The 22,758-nt window shown below is 39.3% G+C and overlaps 2 protein-coding genes across 7 annotated transcripts; one reads left to right on the top strand and one right to left on the bottom strand.

Moving 5' to 3' along the window:
* Positions 1-207: 207 nt before the first annotated feature.
* pym1 (PYM homolog 1, exon junction complex associated factor) lies at positions 208-4,140 on the bottom strand. The gene is made up of 3 exons (XM_004070873.5): positions 3,866-4,140; positions 2,476-2,569; positions 208-1,176 (listed from the first exon to the last, which is right to left on the bottom strand). Exons 1-3 carry the CDS (start codon positions 3,894-3,896, stop codon positions 678-680), a joined length of 624 nt encoding a protein of 207 aa, XP_004070921.1. The 5' UTR covers positions 3,897-4,140; the 3' UTR covers positions 208-677.
* Positions 4,141-4,883: 743 nt separating this feature from the next.
* On the top strand, positions 4,884-22,166 carry spats2 (spermatogenesis associated serine rich 2). Of its 6 annotated transcripts, XM_078950260.1 has the most exons (15): positions 4,884-5,022; positions 7,229-7,324; positions 7,441-7,503; positions 8,223-8,284; positions 8,371-8,450; positions 9,015-9,123; positions 9,514-9,563; positions 9,761-9,983; positions 11,521-11,697; positions 11,889-12,024; positions 15,626-15,684; positions 17,044-17,153; positions 17,273-17,375; positions 18,629-18,774; positions 18,863-22,166. In XM_078950260.1, exons 5-15 carry the CDS (start codon positions 8,406-8,408, stop codon positions 19,115-19,117), a joined length of 1,413 nt encoding a protein of 470 aa, XP_078806386.1. In that variant the 5' UTR covers positions 4,884-5,022; positions 7,229-7,324; positions 7,441-7,503; positions 8,223-8,284; positions 8,371-8,405; the 3' UTR covers positions 19,118-22,166. The 6 variants fall into 6 exon arrangements, with proteins under 6 accessions (XP_078806386.1, XP_020560516.1, XP_020560517.1 ...); XM_020704857.3 differs by lacking the exon at positions 8,223-8,284; XM_020704858.3 differs by having other exon boundaries at positions 7,229-7,503.
* The last annotated feature ends 592 nt before the right edge of the window (positions 22,167-22,758 follow it).

The raw sequence follows: 22,758 nt of genomic DNA, 5'->3' as shown, positions 1-22,758 counted from the left end.
CACTAATCCTTCAGTTATAAATCATACCATTAAAAACAGTATTTTATTAACAGTGTCTTAATGCATTTGTATCCAAGTGTCTTTTCGTATCAAGATCTAGTAATTAATCATTACTAGATTAATTACAGAAATAGGAGTTGAAATGGAAATTCTTTCCTTTCATGTTTGGCAATCTTGAATTTTTCATTTACAATCATGTCAAAGACCTTTATGGTGGAGTAGGTTTTATTAGGAAGAACTAGAAACACATGAAGTAGGGTGTGTCATGGTTAATAAAAATAGACATTTCTAAATACAGATGGGTAAAATAAGCCATTTTCGCTGAAACAGAATTTGTCTTTATTTTTTTACTTTGTGAGTCTATTTTACACGATAGGTAAAAAATAGGAAGAACAAACGAGCACAAAACTAATTACAATTTAAAATGCATTTATAAAAGATGGGCCTGGCTGCTGCAGCTGCAGAGATCACAATACTTCTCGGGTGTCTTAAAAAAAACAAAGTATTTTTTTTTTGTACTGTGCAGATGTGAAACTTCACGCAGATGTTCTAAGATGTTTGCGTCCAGTCTTCATGAGTGCTGAGAGGTGTAGAGGCATGTTAGGTGTCAAGCAAAGGTCCTTCTCCGGTTTGAAGTCTTTCTGCTCGGCCTGACTCGTCTCTCGTCCTGTACTGCTTTAAGAGTCACACTCCAGCTGCTCGAGCTCCTCTCGTAATGCCTCCGCCCGGCCCAGCTTTTCCAGCTGATCCTTTGTTGGCTGCTTTATTTCTCCAGAGTCCACTTTTTGCTGCAACTCCTCAACTTGTCGCAGCTTTTTTTTCAGGTTTTTAATCTTCTTGACCCTCTCAGCTGCTGTTTCTGGGGAGTCATGGAGAGACGGCACAGGGACTGCTGGCTCTGCTTTGCTTGACGGCTCATCTCTCTCCGAAATGGAGACATTTTCCACAGCGTTGCTCACAGCTTCCACTTCCGCCTCCCCATCCTGGTCCTGGTGCTGCTGTTTTCGCTTTTCTTTGCGCTTCATGTTGCGTTTGGCAGACTTGGACAGACCTGCTGCTTCGCTTTCCGCACTGGCGGGAGTCGTCTTCTGCTGCTGCTGAGCCGCTTCAGAGGAACTGAGTCCTGGAGGCAGGTCTGGTTTGCTCTTAAAAAACTTGACATACTTGTTTTCATACCTAAAATAACAGAAAGACAATAAAACGACAAATTTATTCACTTTGGATTATACAAGTATTTTCATGAACATACATTTGTTTTTCTTTCCGTTCTTACTTTGTGGACTTGTTTTACAGGCTTAAGGTCTGTACAATGAACACATGAGCCATGAAATGTGAGGAAAAGCCCACAGAGGGAAAGTTTTTAAAGTCCCAAATGCACCAGGATCCCTATGGTGTGCTCTTAGAAATGCCTGTGCAACATTCAAATGACTTCTGCTCTGAAAACTGGAAGTTTGCAAACTATGCACAGGCTGTGTGTGTCTGCACTAAAGTGAGAATGTCTTCTTTAAGTCTGATTGACGTCTTTGACCTATCCCAGCACATCTGAATAGTTTGATTGATTGCTTAAGATTGAATTCATAAATGGACATAGACACTCAGCATCTGCACCACGACTAAACACTGCAAGAAACCAACAGAAAGCAGGAAGCTTCACATTTTAAAACTAACAAAACATCTTTTTTTATTATTATTATAATTATTAGTTGGGAGTTTGATTATGTACCATTTAAAAACTGTTTGATTTAAGCAAAAAAACAAAAATAAAGACTGTGGGAATGATGAGAATAGAGAAAAACATTTCTAGCATTCAGACTTAATAATAAATAAAATAAAATAATAAAAAAAACAAAAAGTGTCAACGAAATGATCTGTGTTAATACTGGCGATGTATTTACAGTATGTCAACTGCAAACAAACACAACATGGGAATATCTCCCTGAAAAAATGCTTTTAAATATACAAATAAGGACTTTTTTGAAAATTGACCAATGAATGGAATGAGTTATGTATGAGATTTCTTCCATTTCTTTTCAATTTACTTTCTTTAAACATTCTCCCTTTTTTACATTAGCTTAAACACTCAAAAAGATTAGTTTTAAGGATATTTTGAGAAGATTTTCATTACATTTTTTACTGTATAAACATCAGTACAAATTTAGGAAAAGCTTTTAGGATCATTTCTTTTTCTGTGTCTTTAAATGATGGGGGAGGGAATATTTCTTGTTTCTTGTCTATTTGAATAAATGCTAAGACATCTAATAAAATCTAGGGAAACAATGTCTCTCCATATATTGAACTTTAGTCTCTCCAAGAGGCTACTTACATTAAACCACCAAGTTATGCATCAAATATGCAGCTTGAATACAAATTCTCATATCAACCTACACTAAATGATCAGCTCTTGGTATGAGACAGTTTCTGGCTTGGTCTGAAATCAGTCAACATGACTGCCACTTTTAGGGAAAATACACTTACACGGGGACCTCCTCCTGGGGAACGTAACCCTCTTTGACCCGTCTTGGCTTCCTCCATGTTCCATCGGGACGCTGGGTAGCAGCAATGTATTTTCCTGGACAGCAGTAGGTAGAACATCAGATACTCGCTCTGCTTTAGAGCTCCAGTTCCATTTAAGCATTGCCTCATAAAGCTTATGTCCATATGTTTTGCAGTTTCTCAAATCTACATCTAAAATCAATACAGATTTGCACCCAAATTGCTTATTAACTTGAAAATACTTGCAAGATTTTTTTTTTAAATTGCAAGGGCCAATAAAAATGTGAAACTCCAACCACAAAAAATATTTACATTGAGGTGTATAATCTGTTTTTTTAAGTCCTTAGTTAAGTTTTACAGGTCAGATGAGGACTGTGGGTTCCTTATTCTGCGTCAAGCCTAAAGTAACAATTTACGGCACGTCTCCATGGTAACGGAAACCCATTTCAACCAGCAGAGGGCAGCAATCTCAAATGTTTCAAACTTACCACAAAAAACTGCAGTTAAATATAGCATAATTTGCAAGGGGGAAGATTTGCGGGGGAAATAAAGATTTATTTCTAAAAACAATTTTACAATAAAAGAATTGTGTTGTAATATATATCTATATGTAGTTGTAGTAGACGCCTAATTTAATACATAAAAAGGAATAATATCAAGGGAAATTTTTATTTATAAAAGTTATTTTTGGTAAAGTAATTGCATTTGTTTTCTTATAAATAAAAGGCCACTTAACAAAGCCCTAAAAACATACTAATAAAAAATAACTCAATTTAAAACTATAATTGGAAGCAGAACACGAAAAGGCAATTATTTTTTCATTTAGAATCCAGCGAACCTCAATGCGTTCATGTACAGACGCAGAGAGAGAGGAAAAAATAAAGGGGTTTGCTTAAAAATAATAGGTTTGATGGAGCTCTAGCGGTAGTAAAATGTCGTCATAGTTTGTTTGCTGTCGCTTTCGTCACATTAGTGACAATGCTAATGCTAGCCTGCTAATGCAGAATCAGGCAAATAACTGCACATAAATAAAGGCGAAAACTACGCTTTAAAAACAAACAAAAACACATCTGTGGCCACAAAAGTCTTTCTTTTGAGTCACTAATGGTTATACAAAGCGTTCAGTTATATGTAATAAACCTCGAGAGCGACAGCAACAAGCTAACTGTCGCTCGATGAGAAATGTTAAGTTAGCAGCAACATGAGCTGCTAAAACAGCAAAACACTAGTAGAGTCGACTGCATGGCGCAAAATAACTATCGATCCGCTGATGAAAGAATAAAAAAAAGCTGAACTAAGAGAGTAAAATATGTGAATAAAGTGGATTTAGATTCGCTTTAAAATAGGTTTGCCACCTGCACCACTGTCTTACCAGATTCATCTGTGACATAGGGGGTTGCCATTTTGGTGTAATAAATGTGCTGCTTCGCTCCCCTCAATTGGACCCTACGTCCCCAAACGTTCCCTCACTATTTAATCCCTTGCAGCAAAAAAGCTACAGGTTTTCAAACATTAGCTCCGAGTTTGTTCTAAAGAGGAGGCTAAAGTGGAAGGGAGATAACATGACTGCCCTTTCAAACAACTAGAAAGGTAGCTGGCGGAGCAAGGAGATAAATCGAGCGGACCCTGGTGTTTTACCTCGGAAATGACGACGTGGACCGTGAGTTGCCAGATATTGCTTGAGAAGCGTCTGGGTCACTGTTAACGCTGGATGCTCTATCATATACAGTTAGTATTTTACATAAAATAAACTGTTTTAGGAAATATGAAACTTGTAAATTTTAGCAATAAATAATCCAGACAGAATCATTAATTAAAAGAGTTGTAAACCTTCTTTTAATGATGTCTTTTCTATAGGAATAGGTTTTTGAGAAGAAAAAAACCCAAATAAACTTTTGAGCTCAAAAATAGAATTTTATTGAGAGTTCTGCATACATTTCACACTCCTATCTGGAATGGACACCTTAGATTATAATTCTTCATCCAGAATTTGCTTGTTAGTTTATAGAACCATCTATGAAACAAAAATAAACTCCCCAAATTAAATTTAATGCCACCATCGTACAAAATAGATGTCACTGTCACTGATTTTTGTTTAAACTTATCATAGGTTATGTATTATTTTATACTTTTTTTACTTTTCATACTTAATTTATTTATGGTTGAATAACATAAAAGAACCATGATTTTTATTTTCAGCTGAAATCTATTACGAGCCAAGTGAAAAAATATAATTAAAAAACAAATTTAAGATCAAAAGTTGGGAGTACATTTCATAGGTTATCTTAATAAAATAAAATAAAATAAAATAAAATAAAATAAAATAAAATAAAATAAAATAAAATAAAATAAAATAAAATAAAATAAAATAAAATATTTTGTGAACCCAACCTGGCAACCGCAAAGGGGCCTGGTCGAGGAAAATAATTGGCCACAGCAGCAGTCTGCTTGGCATTAAAGACGGCTGACGGTTGGATCTGCGGTAACCGTTTTTCCAGAAGCTACTGTAGACTTTGTTGCCAGCATCAAGTAGGTATTTCATTTAATTTTATTTATGTATTTAACTAATCAATACAAAACTGTCTGTTTTAAGCAACTGGATAAAAGCGCAGCAGATAAAGGAGTATCTTTGTTATTTTCCACTAAAGTTGAGTGTCTGATCCCAGCCCTGACCAACAGAGCAGCCAGCTAGCTCTGCGCTAAATAATGTATCCGAAAAAACTGCATTCGTTTATTTACGCTGTTATGAAACATCTGTAATGTGTGTTGCACTCTGTATCGCATTTTTTTCGCTCGAGTTTTAAACCCGTTTGTTAAATAACGAGCGAAAACTGCGCTGCGTCAGGCTAGCGTTCGTATTGTTTAGCATGCTAACGGTAACGTAACCTCTGGACGGAGGAGCTCAGAAGGAATGGGGGGTTTTACCCAAATAAAGGTCTGAAGCAGAAACGGGGATGTGGCCGTAGCAATTCGGGGAGGGGGGCTTATTTATTTGTTTATTCGTTAAAATAACGACTACATTGTTGTCTTAACGACGCAAAGTCGCACCTCCATAACGCAGCTTAAAGTGTTGGTTTGTCAGTCACAGTGTTTTAATACTAGCTGTTTGATGAGCTTATTTTTACGTTTGCAGAAAATGTGTATCTAGCGGTGTCTTTTTTCTTTAAACATCTCTATTTGAGATTTTTACCAACGGACGCAGACGTCGGATACATTTCGGGAGATATTTTTATCTGGAGAAAGGGAAGAAAGGACCAATATGAAGAACACCAGCATCTCTAGCACTAGCAGCTTCCTCTTTTGATTGACTTGATATTTTTAAGTGCATGTATCACCTATATATATTTACGATTTGTAATTTTAAGGAATTTCTACGTAAGCCGATTCGACGGCAAGCAATGTGCATCACATTGCTGTTGTACGTGAGAGGATGGACTCGGAATCTCTGGAATCAATCCAATCAGGATGTAATCTTAGCAATCAAGGCTAAAGTCAATATTGCAAATGTGACATGGCGTTTGTTTTGGTTGTTAAGGGGGTGTAGGTTCTTTGAAGGTGGCAGCCCTGGAGCAGCTCTAATATTTGTAATAAAATTCAAATATCAATGTATTATTATAAAGCAAACATCACCCTTTCTACTCAGTGTTTTCAAGCTTTTCTTTTTTTTTCTTGTCTGCTTTTTTCTTATTTCATGAGGCGAAAGCAGAGTTTTTGTCTCTAAAGAAATAACCTTTGTTCACTTGAAGTTTTTGTTGAATTTACTCAAGTGTAGCTGGCTCTCTTAAATTTTCAAGCACCATCCCTCTTGATAAACAGAGTTGGTCTTAAGGGCTGCACGAATGCCCACTGTCGCGTCAGCGGCCGGGGTTAACCATGAGCTTGACGTCTGCAAAGGTGTGGTGGAACCGGGACTGTGACATGCCAATTCCCAATCATGAGGGTGTTGGTTTACACAGCCTTTTTTAAGTTTCTGTTTCTCGAAAACTGCAGGAGAAAAGCAAACCTACACGAAGACACAGCTGATTGGGGGGGGGATTTATTGGTTGCATATCAGCCGGGACCACTGCATTTTTTTTCTCCCCCCCAACAAGATTTTAATTACATTTTTGTTATGAAACCACCCGGAGTGCTGCATTTCATTACATTTCCAGTTTCATTTACAGCAATGAAACTGAGTTGCAGCCAAGTCCAAAGTTCATAACCCTCTTTTTTTTTCTAAACAGCTGACACCATTAAATGTCTTCCAGTTATCAGTTAGACCACTTTAATGCACAAAAATATCAGTATACTGTGAAGCTTTGAGCTTTTTTTAAACACATTTCTCAAATGTTTGTCACTGACATCAAGGCAACAGGCTTCGATGTCAGTGACATAAGCATTCAAAACGTGGTCGCTCGCCATTTTTGCCACTGTGGGGTTTTTAAAATGTAGTTCAATTTAGACTTCAATATTCATTAGATGCAAATGAATTGATGAAGTGAAGATTTTGTTGCGATAATTTGGTTAGGTGGAAAATATCTATATATAGTTTAGTTCACATTTATCAACAGAAAAGATCATCATTTGGCTAGCATTGTTTTTTTGTTTACACATGTATCTTGGATAACTAGACTCAGCTGTTTGTTGATGAACAAAGGTGGCAAGAAGTAATATTTTAAATCACAAGAATGTGTTGAGATGGTGTTTTTATTCACATATTTATTCATTTCTCTGTTTCTTTGCTTTCTCCACGCAGATTCACTCCTTTGCAGGAAGAAGGGAAAAGCCTCCATTTGTGCCTAAACGCTTTGGCCTGGATTTGACCTTTGTTGTTCCATTCTTCCTGCCAGTTGTGAGCTGTTTTTCGTTGGCATCTTCTTAAGCAAAGACGGTTCAGCTACTCAAAAGTGGAACCTTTTTTGTTTTTGTTTTGTTTTTTTCTTCAAACACTTTCGCATATATTTGAAGGATAAAAACAGGCATTCTGGATCATTCTGTGTGGCAAAATGGCAAAGAAAAACAGCCAAAAAGGTACGTTTGTTTATTTTTCATACCTTTTAAAAAAGATTTAACATGTTTTCGTAAGATTTATACTTAACCTTATATCCAGTAGTCAAATACAATTGATTCAGATCATGGTTGTAAAATTTGACTAAATGATGAATAATAGTTGTCATATATCCCTAGATAAAGAGTGTTGCATAATGGATGGTAAATTGAAGCTCTGGGTGTTCACCGTGATCCTGGCCTGTTTTTTATGATTGAGAAAAACAACTTTTACAAAGGCTCAGCACTTTTCTTTGTCTTGTTTCTAAACTGCTACAGATTAACTTCGGACTGTGCTCCGATTCTACATAACAGCTGTGCTTTTTTGCTTACAAAGGGAAGTCCTCAAACAGGAGGAAGACATTTCTCCTCTTGGTTAACCTGAACCCTGCTGTGTCATGAGTTGACCTGCTTTATTCTCTGATTTAAAAAGCCTCGAAGTTGATTGGCCTGCAAGAATGTCTGTTTGGAGGTCCTCGTTTTTTTTTCTTGAATCAAAAGCAGATTTCAGACGGTTAAGGCACATATGTGATTAAAGGGTTATCTCATATCTGAAGTGTAGCTTCCTTTTTATGACATTGTTTGCTCATATTCAGAAGATACTGGATCATGAATGCTGTCTCACTTATCAGTCTCATTAAATCCAAATCTGCTATAAAATGTAATTTAGAGTCATGTGTTGCTGCAGTTTTTTTTTCTTGTAGAAATCTGAACTTCCTGGCAGGTGTTTTGTTTTGCAAATGATGTTCTTCCGTGGCTTTCAAAGGCAGGTCAAACTGAACTGACTGAGCAGGCTGACACTAGACAGCACTGATTTGATTTTATCGTTTATTTTATTTTTTTCCCCCCCAGATACATCCAGCGTGGTGTTTGACACTCGCTCAAAAATGGCCATGTCGCAAGGGGGAACAGCAGAAAAGATGAAAGAGAAGGTAAGAAGCATGTTGCCCACTGCGTGAAATGACAAATTGTAGGTTAAATCAGTTTCCAATGTGTAACACGACGAGTTTTTACATCCACTTGAATGAATGCCAGATTTAGTCAGCAGTTTAGATAGAGGCTATGCTTTTGGCAGCAATAAACAACTGGGTTGCTAAACTGGCTAAAGACAAAAATGCAATGTAGAAAATGAACTCCTGATGGATTTACATCCATTTTTTTTAAAGTAAGCTTGTCAACTAGACATTCACAGGCATTAAGACTACATTATCTGATTAACTATTTATTCTAGTGTTGGTAATTTAACATATTAGAATATGTCAGTAAAAATGGTCTGGCCATTTGCTGTGAATGTTATTTATTTACTCATTTGACAGATTTGTTGGATGCATACCAAGATAACAGGCCAAATTCATTCTATTGTCTGCGATCATGTCAAGATGTTAGTCTGAAGTTTTCCTCTTTTGTTGTGTGTGGGAAGCTCTTTGTTGAGTCAGTCAAAATGTTCTTACGTGAACGTTGACCTGTGATAACCCTTTTTTACATTTCCTCTCCAGATCAGTGCTGTCAGAGCTGTTGTTCCCAACAAAAGCAACAATGAGATTGTGCTGGTATTGCAGCATTTTGAGAACAGTGTCGACAAAGCCGTTCAGGCTTTCTTGGAAGGTATGAAAATGTCCTTGTTGAAGTTTTGTCATTTGTCATTCCCACCTTGTCTAGAAACTAAAATTAGATTATTTTTTTTCCCTTCAATTTGCTACTGTCATCCTCCATATTTTCAATTCTGTTCACTTTTTTTTGTTTCCTTTTTAACCAGTTTTCTGCCTCTCCCATCCTTAGCCGCTTTGATCCTGTGTGTCATTCTTTAAATTTACGTGTCAGGCGTCAACTATGTGGCTTAAAATAGAAAAGGGCTGTCCCCACACGTCACACTGCTTTGTCCTCACTTAAGCAGTATCTAGAAAATGCCTCGGGCGTTCTTATAATTGGGCGGTTTTGCGAGGCTTTGAGGCCTGACACACGTCACTGACTTGTTGCCGTGGTTTTGTGTTGTAGGAAGCGCAGCTGAGATCTTGAAAGAATGGAATGTCACAGGCAAAAAGAAGGTGAGACTAAATGCTTTAAATGTCTTTGTCAAGTCAGCATTTTTGTGTCAACCTGTTTCAGTTCATTAGTTGAAATTCCAAGCATTCATTGCGAGTTAAGACGAGGCCTGTTGCTAGAAATGAGACGTTTAATTCACTTGAAGACATTTTTTTCGTCATTTTGAACAAATGAAAACTGACGTGATCTCAATGTCTAGCCCAAGAAGAAAAAGAAGCCCAAGCCTCAGCCGGAGCCCTCAGCCGAAGCAGTCCAGCCCGAGGCCGCCATGTCCGAGGAGGGCAAGGACGAGATAAACGGCTTTCATGCCAACGGCTCAGTGATGGATGGAGAGTCTCTAGATTCACTGAGTGAACAGTTGGACTCTGCTTCCTTGGATGCGGCCGAGCTGGACTCTGAACCCGCTACATCTGAGACTACAGGTAAACGCGGCGCTGTAGCTAAAATGTGCTGAAAGGGGGCGGACAGTTGACGGGAAGAGCCAAATATTTGCCTTTAGGAAGCTTTCCTGACATAAGATGACACAGTCTGTTTGCTTTTGGTGTCACAATTTTTGAATAAAGCTCAGAAAAACAAATCAGTCTTTAAAGCAAGAGGTCCAACAAAAAGCATTAATACCTGCAGAAATAAATGCTCAAACTTTAACAATGGACAGACTATCACAAGTATTTCAACGACATCATTAAACGTTTAGTAATATCCTATATGTAAGAGGTAATTCATATTTTTGTATTAATATTTTAATATAAAAACTTACAACATCCTAATGTCTAATCCTGTAAATTTGACTTTCTATCACATTTTATTTTAAGTAATAATATTATAATTACATTTTCCATCTAAGAGTTGTCCCTCAGGCAGCATTCACATGCAACTTTAATGGACAAGAAAACTGAATCTGGAAGTATAAGCCCCGTCTTTTTAAGGAAAACGTGATGCATTTCTGAAATTTTTTATATCTAATACTTGAAAGAAGCTTTGTGAACAGAAGTTTTATCTTTCAGTCTATAAATGCTGGCTTTGAAAGTAAACCCCCCTCATACGCACAAGTAAAGCTGTGCAACACAAAATAAGCGGAAAAGTGAAAGTCAGAGATATCTCGCCAAACCTGAACTGAAGACTAAAGAGAAGGGAATTTATCTTGGACATACATACTCAGTTGTCCATGTATGCATGTATGTAACCCACTTTCACGTGTTCGGAAGGATGCAGTCACTCAATACTGTACTCCCTTCATCTAAGAAAAAATGCAGCAAACAAGAAAGAGGAAATATCTGCACTGAAGGACTATTTCCTTTTCTTTTTTGTCTTAAACTGCCACAAATGCACAGTGCCCTGTATACGTCTATAAAGTCTATTTGATAAGAAATGGGTTATTCTGTCATTATTGGATTCTTTGTAAACTATGCTACCGAAAGAAGCCTGAATTAGAAGAGCTATCAGATTAATAATCTGCTCTCATTTTAAAAGTCCCATCACCTGATCTCTGAATTTGAGTCTGGAAATGTTCAGATGGTAGATGTGGCGTTCAGGTTTATGGGGCTCTGGGCTCAGTTGGAAACCTGTTTGAAGCGTGCATAAGTCACTGGCGTAGTCATCACTTTTGCACAGAACATCTGAAAGCCACTTTGAAAGCTTCTTGGGCTTCTATTTCTTTGAAATATTTACTTTCCCCTCCCTTTAGACAGGAAGTGATCTCTGAAGCTCAAGGATGTTACCTAATTCTGTTCAATAGGTTGTGCCACCTTATAAATGAGCGCTCTACAAACAAGTGCAGTTTTGTTTGGCATGGCACCACAGTTACCAACCAAACCTGCCCACACTGAGGTGGATGAATCTATGAAGTGATGACCTTCTCAAGACGAACTGCAAAAACAGTTCCAGCGTTCCCCTTTGTTCCTTTTTTTTCCTGATGTATTTTTGCGTGAACTTGGTTCTAAATTGTCTGTTTTCTCCCAGGTGCAGAAGCAGAAAGTCCAGGTAGTGCTCAAAGTCCTGCCTCTCAGCAGGGGGGGAGGAATCACCAGGGTCCCAGGGGCAACAAGTCCAGACACAGGCTAGGCTCAAATTCACATCCCCCCACCTTTCCAACAGCAACCAGCGATGACCCAGGATCATCAGGGGGAAAGAAAATAGGTTTGGTTTTCTACTTATCTTCTTCTTACAATGACCCTTAACAAAAAGGGACACTTTAATCCGCTGCATTTAGTAACCTGATTAACAAAAGTGAAAGATTTACTCTCAAATGTAAATTTAAACATTTGCACACAGACTGAGGTTTTGCAGAGACTCCCGTGCTGAAGCCAATTTGAATGTCTCCCTCTCAGCTTCCAACATTGACCGCTCAGTGAAGGACCTGCAGAGATGCACAGCCTCCTTGACGCGCTACAGGATGGTGGTGAAGGAGGAGATGGACTCCTCCATCAAGAGGATGAAACAGACTTTTGCTGAGCTGCAGAGCTGGTATGTCTGTTTTATGTCAGAACCTGACCACGCTTACCATCTCAAACTATTAAGTGAAAGGAGGGAAACCTTTTGTGAGGCTGCAATCAACACATGAAGATAAAGGGTGCCTGTGCAGAGATTGCACAAAAAGTATCAGTGTCGACCGTCACGTGTTAGAAAATCACAATTTCCTGTATGACTTTCCTATTTGTTTACTTCAACTCTTATGGGTTTCTATGTAGGTTTTCTTATTCCTATCTTTTTAGCAACTGGTTGTTTTCTGAGCTGGTGCTTCTGCACGTTTATGGCTGTAAATGTACAGCAGTGTACAGTGAGTGAAGGGCATTTCTCTAACCTTTGTTCATCTTATGTAATGTTTATACCCAAAGCTCACAGTATTTATTGTGCTTAATGATTTTTCTGGAAATCCCTCCTTCGGCCCTTAGCTGTGCGTTTGTCATCATGGGTTAAATAAACTGAAGGTCAGACGGTTGATTAGTTCCAGATCTGCTTTGTAGACATCAGTAAGCAAACAAATGCAGTATATCTGTAACATGCTGCTCCGTGCAGAGGTGTGGGTGTTTTACACCCATAGATTACTTTCCTTTTGATATAAAAAAAATGTCCTCTCTCCCTCTGATTAGCTCCTTTGTTCCTTCATTTGATGCTGCGGCCGCCACGGCTCATCCTGCTTCTTTGACACTCTTTAGAAAAAGACCACGATTGGTTAATTTTGACTGATGTGATAAACCCTGAGCTACAATCCAGCTTGTGTTATAGTCTCACACACTCACACAGGGGTTGATCTGAACGGGTGCTGCAAGTTTTTGAATTGTCCGGGCCGGTAAAGGGTTTTAGAGAGGAGCGGCCGTATTTTAAACGGCGCAGGCGTGTCAAGTTCCCTTGAGGCTCGGCGGCCACCTTAAGTGACATGAAAATGGAATTCATGATTGTCACGCATAGGTTTGCACGTGATACGCAAGTGCCTATAGGACTCCTTTAGGCTGCACACAGAAACTACACTCTCATAGCCTAATATCCTAAGTACTAACAGTCAGTCTGCGTGCAAGGAGCCCCCAAGGGGTTATCCCTTGAAGAGCACAATGGGTCCTTTGCGCAGTGCACAGGAGTTAGTTGAGTTGGAAAATCTGTGTGACATGCCCGTGTCTCACTTACTTCACTTATTACCCTTACATGGTAAGTATTCACCTGTCTCTTGCAGCATGCCTGTGCCGCATACAGGTTTGCCCATTTTTTTGCCCGCATCCACCTGTAAGGGCAGTTGTGACTAAGGCCTTAACACAGAACCCGATTTCACAAGATTCAAGTAAAAAACGTAAAAACAAGTGAGACTTCATAGTAGAAATCTGGACGCCTCAAACAATTGGAAATGTTCAGCGGTGCCAGCCTTTAACATAAAGCTACTCTAATGTCTGGCCTTTCTAGCCTGTGGTTTTTTTATACAGACTTTACTGTTTAAAAAAAAATCTTCAGTTCTAATGAAGCCCTGTAAGTTTTTCTGTTTGAGAAGAGGTGAAAACTAATGCTTCTCATCCTTTGCAGCCATTTGGTCTTTTTCCCAGCTAAGTAGCAAAGAACTTCAAATTTGACTTTAACAGGCGTATGTGTGGCATTGATGGAGACAAAGCACTCCAGACGTTCTTCCTAAAAACCAGACTAGAACAGACATTTCCACTCGCTTGTCTGTTAAGCAGCTTACAAACTCTGTAAGCCCCATTTATACAGCATATTCGCTGCTCTTTTATTCTGATCCATTGCGGTGTAGTTTGTCCTTGACGCCACACAAGCCAGAAAGATGAAACGCGTCATTCATCTCAGAAGTTATTAGATCTGATCTCCAAGTACAACCATTTTTGGCACCGCAACTTCTCTTTTTGCTCCGTGCGAATTGGTAAAACGGAACGATGATCAAACAGAAACGTCTTTAAGTCTGTGTGAAAACAACCTCAGACTTTAGAGAAACGCAAGGATCTGCTAATCTTAATGATACTCAGATGAGCCGCAATAATCCCTGAAACATCAACTGGAGGAAAAGACTTTGTTCTTAAGGACGGAAAAAGTAGATTATCCTGCTTATAAATGGCAAATTAGTAGATTTATTTTAGCTTCTAATCTTTCTTTTAATCTTAACTTTTGTGTCTTCTAACATGTTTTAATATTAAAAACAGGTTTTTTGTTGTCCTTATGTGTTAATGGTTAGAGCGGGATCTCCTGAGATTGTGTGTCATCCATGCCTGCAGTCATGCTGTAGCTGCATGCTCTCACATGTCATCTTATACAAGCATTTTTCAGCTTCAACAAAATTACATTCTGCTGGTAAAAAACGATCAACATTGATTAATCAAATCTGATCAATCAATCCATGAACGCAGTGCTTTTTCCAGATAAACAGTAGATTATTAGAATCTAAGGGTATAGATTTTTTTTCTTTTTTGAAATTGATAATTGCATGAATAGCGTTAAAGAAATCAGATTGAGAAAGTATTTTAGCAGTGAAACCCAGTCCTAATGAGGATTTTTACTGTCATCTTTCAGCAGGTAAATGAGCTTTTTAAACTTCTAAAGGTTAAACCAAACCCTTTCTATGACCATTAACCAAAAACCAGAGGCTGCTGGAAACTAACAGCATCCTCTTTAGCAAAGAGCCTCTCAATGGATGGAAGGAGTTCAGCACACCGAACAGAAACGCCCACAGTGGTTTTGACAAGCGGCTTGTTCTGACAAAATACTAGATCTAACAGCCAAGTACAGCAAGAACTCACAAAAGGAGCATGAACAGGATCTCAGATGTTTCAGTGTTTTCTCTTTGTCTTACTGGAAGTTCAACTTCTGACTCACTTTCATTCTTATTTATTACCAGGATGTATTTTACGGATAACTAGTTAATTGCATCTGATGGAGAGGACAGATGCAGCACTTCAACCAAACAAGATTTACGTTTGTGGGGTCAGATCTTTTATAGAAATGTGAAAATAAGAGAAAAGAAAATTTGTTTATTGAAAATAATCATTTAAGCTTTTCCTCTGTCTTCAATTTATTTTACACACTTTAAATTTTTGTTTGTTTCTAATCAGTAAATCCTAATGCTATTTTATTTCTTAGAAAGTTTGTTGAGAAACTGGATTTAGATGGTTTCCTGCTCCATCCCTATTCACTGTTGGTACCTTTTGGGTTTTAGTTTGTCTTTGTTAAAGTGGTAAAGCCATAGCGCTCTATAGGTAGTAAGTATTACTGCTGCCTGAGGGATGAGACATCGCCTCTTATTCAGTGAAATGACCCCTCCCTCCTGAAAAAGTCATGTATTGTTTCGGCGGAATCATCAAATAGTTCTAGTATTCCTTGATGGCAGGCATTGAAGAGTAAACACAAAGATTTAATTTAAAAAATGATAAAACTGCATCTTTTTCTTTTAAATTATCCCCTGAATTTATTTCCAACCCCAAAAAAAATCTCATTTGTTTTTGCTTGTGGTTTGACGTTTATTTGTTTCAAGGGGTTAAAAGAAATATTTCAAGTACCGATTACGAATCTTTTCTAGATCTCCTATATTGTGTATCTTTTCCTGTCTTATTTTGTTGTCTCCTTTGTTGTGTTCCAGTTTAATGGACAGAGAAGTGACTCTTCTTGGAGAGATGGACAAAGTAAAAGCAGAGGCCAGTAAGTATTGCGGTTTTGTGTTCCCTGCGTGTCACTTACCAGCCAACACCTGCTAGCGTTCTCCCATAAAATCCTCTCCTGACCGAACAGCCTGGAGATTCTGACCTAAATGAGGAGGGGGGGGGGAATAAAAGAGATTGTTGTGAAACAGCAAGGCCCAGTTTCTCCAAAAAAAAACGTCAGCAGTGACCTCCGGTTCCTGATAGACCTGCAGCGTGTGAACGTGCACGGATATGTAACATGACAGAGCAGGACTGCATATTTGCACAAGTAGGCCATTCTCTCTTGTTCTGCCCTCTCAGGAGGCAGAGGCTTGTGCTCCAGGCCTGGAAAAAGTGAATAGTGTCAGGTGTCGAGGGAGACTCAATGCCGTCTTTGTGCAAGGTGTGTGATGAATTCAGAGGAAAGCAAATAAACTGTAGCATCTTTCTGCATTAATGGGTTTATTTCAATTAAAAATCAAAGCAAAACTATAAATGTTTGTTCTACTGTTTTGTTCTTAAGAAATCAAACAATTTGTAGGTTTTGAACCATATAAAGTCCAGAATGCCAGTGGTTTTTATTCCCATCTGTGCAGCTATATAATCCTGCGGTGCTGAGACCGAACATGTTCAGTCAACTGACAGTTTTCTTTATAAAAGATTTTGTAAAGTCTGACATGACTTTGAGTCACGGTGACATTTTTCCAACAAAATGCCTGAATAGCCGTGAAAAAAACAAACATAGGTGACATATTAGAGCTGTGCAAATGGAAGGGTTTTGGATTTAAATCCTTTAACTGTTTAGGGAAAACTTGCATCTTTGAAAACCTGGTTTTGTTTTCATCTTGGAATTTGGGATTAAATCAGGATTGTGATCAGTTTTTTTTTTTTATTATTTAAATGTTGTTGTGGCATTCTTTTGATGATGGGGGACATACATTAAGAAAAGTGAGTTAAAAATGGGATTTGTAAGTGCTTCTTTCTTCATAAATGCTAAGGTGGGGTGAAGGGTTGCTCCATAGCAACAGTCCCGCCCACAACTCCGTCCATGTCTGCTGAACTCCTGCTGCTCTTCAGAAATGATGTCTTAGAGACGGATGGCATAATCCTAAATAAAAGACCACTGGGAACGCTTTGAAAATGGATGAAAAGATGGTCGGAGTGGGACTTAAATGTTTGGATTATTTCATGGTGCCACAGTACCTATGAACACGTTAGTCACTTTGTGCCTTTACATTCTGCCAATGCTTTAAAAGGTACGAGATAAAGACGTGAAAGCAAACAGCATTTAGAATGAATCACCTCCAGCCAGTGGGAAAAGTGTTGCCAAGGCAAAGCTTCAGTGCTGTCTCCAAAGGCTTGTGTTGGTGTGCTGCAGTGTTGATCCTGGATGCTCGGCAGAAGAGAGCAGAGGAGCTGAGGCGCCTGACGGACAAATCTGCCTCCATGTCAGAGGAGCAGCTGACTGAACTTCGTGCTGACATCAAGGTGTGCCGAGAACTTCAGTTTAGCCTTTGGTTCACGTGGAATAACCGGGGAGGAGAGCGGAAATTTAGGTTTGAATTTCTGACTTTCTGATAGCATTTTTTTCAAAATGTTTCTTGCAGCACTTTGTGAGCGAGCGTAAATACGACGAGGACCTCGGCAGAGCTTTAAGATTTACATTTGAACTTGAACCACTGAAGACGAGCATCTCTGGTTTTGGATCAGGTACTGTTGAATTTTTGCCTTTTGTCACGTGTTGTTTGTTCACAAAATGGGAAACTTGGTGGATAGCCATCTCTAAATTCTGCCAAAAATAAAAAGTTTAGTCCCACATAACCGCTTTAAAAAGCCCTGAAATCCGCCTGTAGAACTGCTGCTCATAACAGCTTTGAAGCGTCACAGATATCGGTTGTGTGAACACAAATCTAAGACGTGGAGCCTAACAGAATTTTCTGTAGCATAGCATACTGTAGATTACTGCTGTAACAATTGAATTTCCCCAATGTGGGATCAATAAAGAAGATCTTATCTTATCTTACAGAAACTAAAACTAAGGGTTTGTTCAAGAAACTGTTGGAAAAATCCCAAATGTCTGGTTAAATAAATAGGAATCATCTAAAAAAGAATCGGAAGCTGGTTTGATAAAACCTCGATTAGACGCTGATGAGCAACAGACTGTGATAAGTGAAGAGGAAAATAGCTATAATAAAGTGAAATGGATAATGAAGTCCGGGTATTGCCGTCTCTGAACGTAAACATGCAGATATGAGAGTTTTTGACTCGAGGTGACAGAAATATGAACTTTATTCTCACCATTTCTACGTGACACTTATTTACTGGGACAAGTAGTTCCGATATTCCCAGGATAATGAGAAGCCCCAGTTTCAAACAAACAAAGAGAAACTGTTTTTTTGTTATCGAGCTTTTAAGCCCTTTTTAAGTTGCTGTGTAAACGAGTGCAAACACTTCCTCTTGAGGCTGATCCATGTCCTCTCTCCAGATTCCTGCCTTTGACAACTTCCAGTTTTCAATGTTGTGGACACTTTTAGGGTGGACGGAGTGAAATGGAGGCTTTTGTTTGGCCACTTCTGCTCCTTTTGGTTTTAAGTCACCTCACAATTCAGTTTGATTTCTCAGTTCAATGTGGTTTGATTTAATCTGCTTTCCCTAAACCTCCTGTCCCTAGAATTTAAATATTCTCCTCCCAAAACGGCTCTTTGGGGCTTTCAAATCTACTTTTTGCTTAATGAGTGATGTAAAGACACAAAATAAGGTGGACCACTCAGAATGAAATGATAATTCTTATAGCAAAATCCTGAACATAATGTTTTTTAATGTGATGGATAGTTGATGCATTTTCTAAATGAATTTGAATGAATGGTTTTTTTTTTTTTTGAACTTGTGTTTTATGTGAGTGACTGCTGGTCCTGGGGTGAGATGCTGGTTCTGACCCATCAGCCACTTGTCTTGCTTTACAGTGTACCATCCTCGGACGGGCTACTCGAATCGGTCCCGTTGTAGCTCCACGTCGTCCTCCATCGCCGGCCCAAGTCAGATTGAAACGCCTCCTCCCACCCAGGCCCAAAGCGCCCCCAGTGAAACCCGTCCTCCCCCAGCCAAACAGGTCAGCTGGAAAACTCTTCTTTGAACTTTTTGGATTCTACTTTTTGAGTCCTTTTGACCTCCTCTTTCTTCATTTTTCTTGTCTTCAGATTTTCCAAGGAAACAGGCGCACGTTCCACGGACAGGGTTACCACTCAGGCGGGCCGCGTCACAACGGCAGTTCTCACTATGACAGGAATTCTGGCCGCGGGCGCTACCAGAGTGACGGGGGCTCCTCCGGGCCAACGTCGCAGCACTCCGCCAGCTCCAGAGGCCCCTCCCATTTGTCCACATCCTCGCACCACCAAGACCGACCCGCTCAAAACGGCCTTCCTCAGCGGCTTCCTCGAACACACGGCCCTTGACATTGGAAGTCCCCTCTGTTAAATCCATCCACCCACCCCGTGCTCCCCTCCCCGTCCCCCCGTCCCTCAACCCTCCCACTAACTCTTTTCAATGAAGAATAAAATTCAAGTTTACATGTTTCAGTCAGTGGAGCTGTAGTGCCGCCGCTCTCCATCATTCTACATCCTTCCGACTTGAAAAGCTGTCACACTTCTGTAATCGCTCTCTTTTCTATTCCTCTCCTTTTCTGTCCCGGGCCCCTCGAGAGCCTCTGCTACCGTAGCTGCGTCTTTACCTTTTACAGCAAATCAAAGGGCAGACCCGCCTGCAACAATCTGTGCACTATTCAGGCTGAACTCCTGGTACTTTTTTTCTGCCGTGGCGCTGACAGGTTTCTGATTTAAGGTCAGATCATGTTTATTGTTTTGTTTTCCAGAACCATTTCAATGCCTTCACTGTTGTAGTGAACGTGCACAGCTAGTTCTAGCATTGACTGGTATGTTTGTGGACAGAAGAGCAGACATGCAATCAACACTACATCTTAATCTTTCCGGTGACAGACATATCGGATGGGAAACCAGTCGTTTTTGGGGCTTTTCGTAAGGCTGCTACAAACTGTGGGAAAACGTGGTCACGTTTGGCTGCAAAGGTTTCCTCGGAAGAGTTGTTCAACTTTTGCAAACGCACTTACTTCCCGTTTCCTTCTGAAGTTTTTTTTTTACAATCTAATCGTGCAACAGAGAGGAAGTTGGATCCAGACGCTGCTCGACTTAAGAACAGAACGTCTCCTAAAGCTCTGCAGATGTTTACAAGCTGCCCTCTAAAGGTCTTCGCACCAAAACCTGACGGGATTTTAAATGTGAGGTTTTTGTGGCGGTTTAAGGTGGAGCGGGATTTGCTGTGAAGCTCATTTCGGTCTTCTCGCATCAGCGACTAGCTTTAACTTCATGACTACCAACCTGCAGGAGGAAGTAAGCGCTTTTGCAAACTTCTTTAGTTGTCCTTCTTTCTATGAAGCAGAGATGTAATCCCCTCCCGTTAGCCAATGGGCTTCAAGTATGCTGTGTTTTTTGAGAGAGGGCTTATTCACTTTTTTTTTTTTTGTGCACATTCTGTTTCATGTCTCTGAACATTTATCCAGCTGTTTTCTTTTCTCCCTTGTTCCTTGTTATATGCACACAAATGGCATCTTAATGTCATGCTTGCCTTTAGTCACAGACTTCACATTTGCCTTTCTACAAACATGGATGTCTGCATCTCGACTATTTTTTTTTCTGTAAGTGGCTAAAGATCAGAGAACAAATGTGGGATTTCTGAGAGTTGGCTCCACATTTTTCTCTGGCATCCCCACTGACTTCATTCAGTCAGAGCAAAAATAAGATCAAAATGAAGAATGCATAGGAGGCTTGTCGGGTTTCACAGATCTTGCTGTCGTTGGGCCCAGTTTGAGATTTAAAAAGCGTTTTTGTTTTTTGTGTTTTGCTCTTGGCTCCTAACAAGGGACATGGACCCCTGGTGAATCATCCTCATCTCGTAGTCCTGCACATAGGCTGAGCTGCAAAAGTGTAGATGGGAAAACAAATTGTGTTACATTATTGCTGCATAATGTGTCTTCCTAAAGTGTTGTCCTTCTTGCAGACTTTTAGGGGAAAGAACAAATTATAAATTGTTTAACTTTCCTGTTTTTTTTTTTTTTCTTTTTCATGGCTTTCTGTCAATAGAAAGTTGTTTTTTTTTTTGTTCTGGTTTGACATAAAGAGATTTGCTCTTGTAGTTAAATTAGTTAATATTGTGGAGAAATTAGTGTTTTCAGGCTTTGGTTAAGAAATACTGTTGAGATTTGACTGAAGGAATAGTTCAAATATTTTGAAGAATATGCTCGTTGGCGCCTTTTGTCAACTGTTCGAATACATATAAGGTCATTATGGGGAATCTGGTGGCTTGGTTTGACATAAACCGTCGTACGGTAACCTGGTTCAGAATGGTTTCACCCTCATTAGTTGACGGTCCAGAGAGAAGCTGGGATGTGGTTCTTTGTTTATTGTCTAAGCTTAAGAAATGCAATTCTTTTTTTGTTGTTACTTTTCTGCATCTTTATAGTTGTGGGGTTTTTGCTTTGAGCTTCTTTGTGTCATTCTGATGAGTTCAAAGCACAGCTCCAGTTGGTAAGCTGTGTTCTGTGCGTGAGCAGTTAAACCCAGAGCAAGCAGGAACGTCCTGAAACCTGGCCTAAAGTTCTCCTGCATTAACACATCTGTGTTTAAATAGGATTCATTGTTTTTGTTGGACACTCCTGGAGTCGACCGGTGTAAACGGACCTGGATTAACATGGTGTTTGAAGTGTTAGCTGGTAGACTTTGGTGTTAAGTTGCATGAAGCCAGGCGTGCACACGCTCAGAACCAACCTAAAAATCCAATCCAAGCAGGCTTGATGGATAAAGATGTTTTCCTCCAAACGTTTGCACAGTTTGTCTCAAAGAGGCTCAAACTTTCTCAAAGTACTACTTTTTTTCTTTCTTTCTAAAAAGGCACAGCTTTTATCCAAACCAGCTTTTGCGAATTCCGTCTGTTTGCAGTCAAAAACTCTTGTTTCAGCAACATTTTTCTGCATCACATTCTGAGATTTAAGGCCTAGACATGATCTCATTCTGTTAAATCACTTTTTTTCTCTCTCTTAGGCTGTTAAAAAAAACAATGACCTCCAGGGAAAAATATCATCTTCTCTTTCCTGCTTTCCACCCCACTCCCGGATTCCTTCTGTGTCTGTAGCTCGGACTTTGCGCTCACATTGGGCATTCCTTTTTTTTTTTTTTTGTATGTGATATTAATACTAAACAGGATGAAGTCTCAAACATCTCAGTCATTCATTCTTCCACTTATGTCCTCAAAGCTTGTGAGACGACTGTAAACTCAAGTGCCTTCTCTTGTCTCCCACTGACCCCCAACGACGTTTCCACCAGAGTTTGGACCAAAGACATCAGCCATCCCTGACCACCCAGGCCTCTTTCTCCCCCCCCTCACTGAATGGCACACTTTTCATTTACTAAAAATAAAACAATTTGCAATACAGACTGTGTTCTCTTGTGTGTTTTAAAACAAGCTAGTGAAGATTCCATCATCAAAAACTGAAACGTTCTTATACAAGTTAAATTGTAATATTGCAATGAGGAAAGTAAAAATCTTGAAATGTGACGATTCTGATTAGATGTAGTGTCATACTAAAACTATCCAACAGGTGGCAGTACGGAGCCTATTAAGAGCGCCTGGTTTCCTGAAAAGTTCTGATATTTGGCAGTAGTTTCAGTAAAGACCGACACTTTTTTGTATTAAGAAAAATAGATCACTGGGTTGGTCTCGAAGCAACAATCTAAGAGCTGAATGTTACCTTCTGTTACAGCTTGAGTCACTAACGGATCTAAAGCTTCCTATTGCCAATGCGTCTCAGAAAATCTGAAAGGAAGTTTTGAAAAATGAAATAGGATGCAAAAGAGTTGGTTATTCTACAAAAGAAAAGAAGGGGGGGCAACTTTAGGAAGAAACTTGGAAACCTAAAGGGTTCCTAAGATGAGCATTGCATCTTTTTGAGCCTTGTGCTATCCAAGGCACTTTAATGTTGGGAGTTGGGTCATCTAGACCCACTAGACAGTGCGCTGAACCTTTT

Source organism: Oryzias latipes, chromosome 7, assembly GCF_053564925.1.
Source record: "Oryzias latipes strain Hd-rR chromosome 7, Olatipes_Hd-rR_3.1".
Lineage (NCBI taxonomy): Eukaryota > Metazoa > Chordata > Actinopteri > Beloniformes > Adrianichthyidae > Oryzias > Oryzias latipes.
This window is presented reverse-complemented; position numbering and strand designations above follow the sequence as displayed.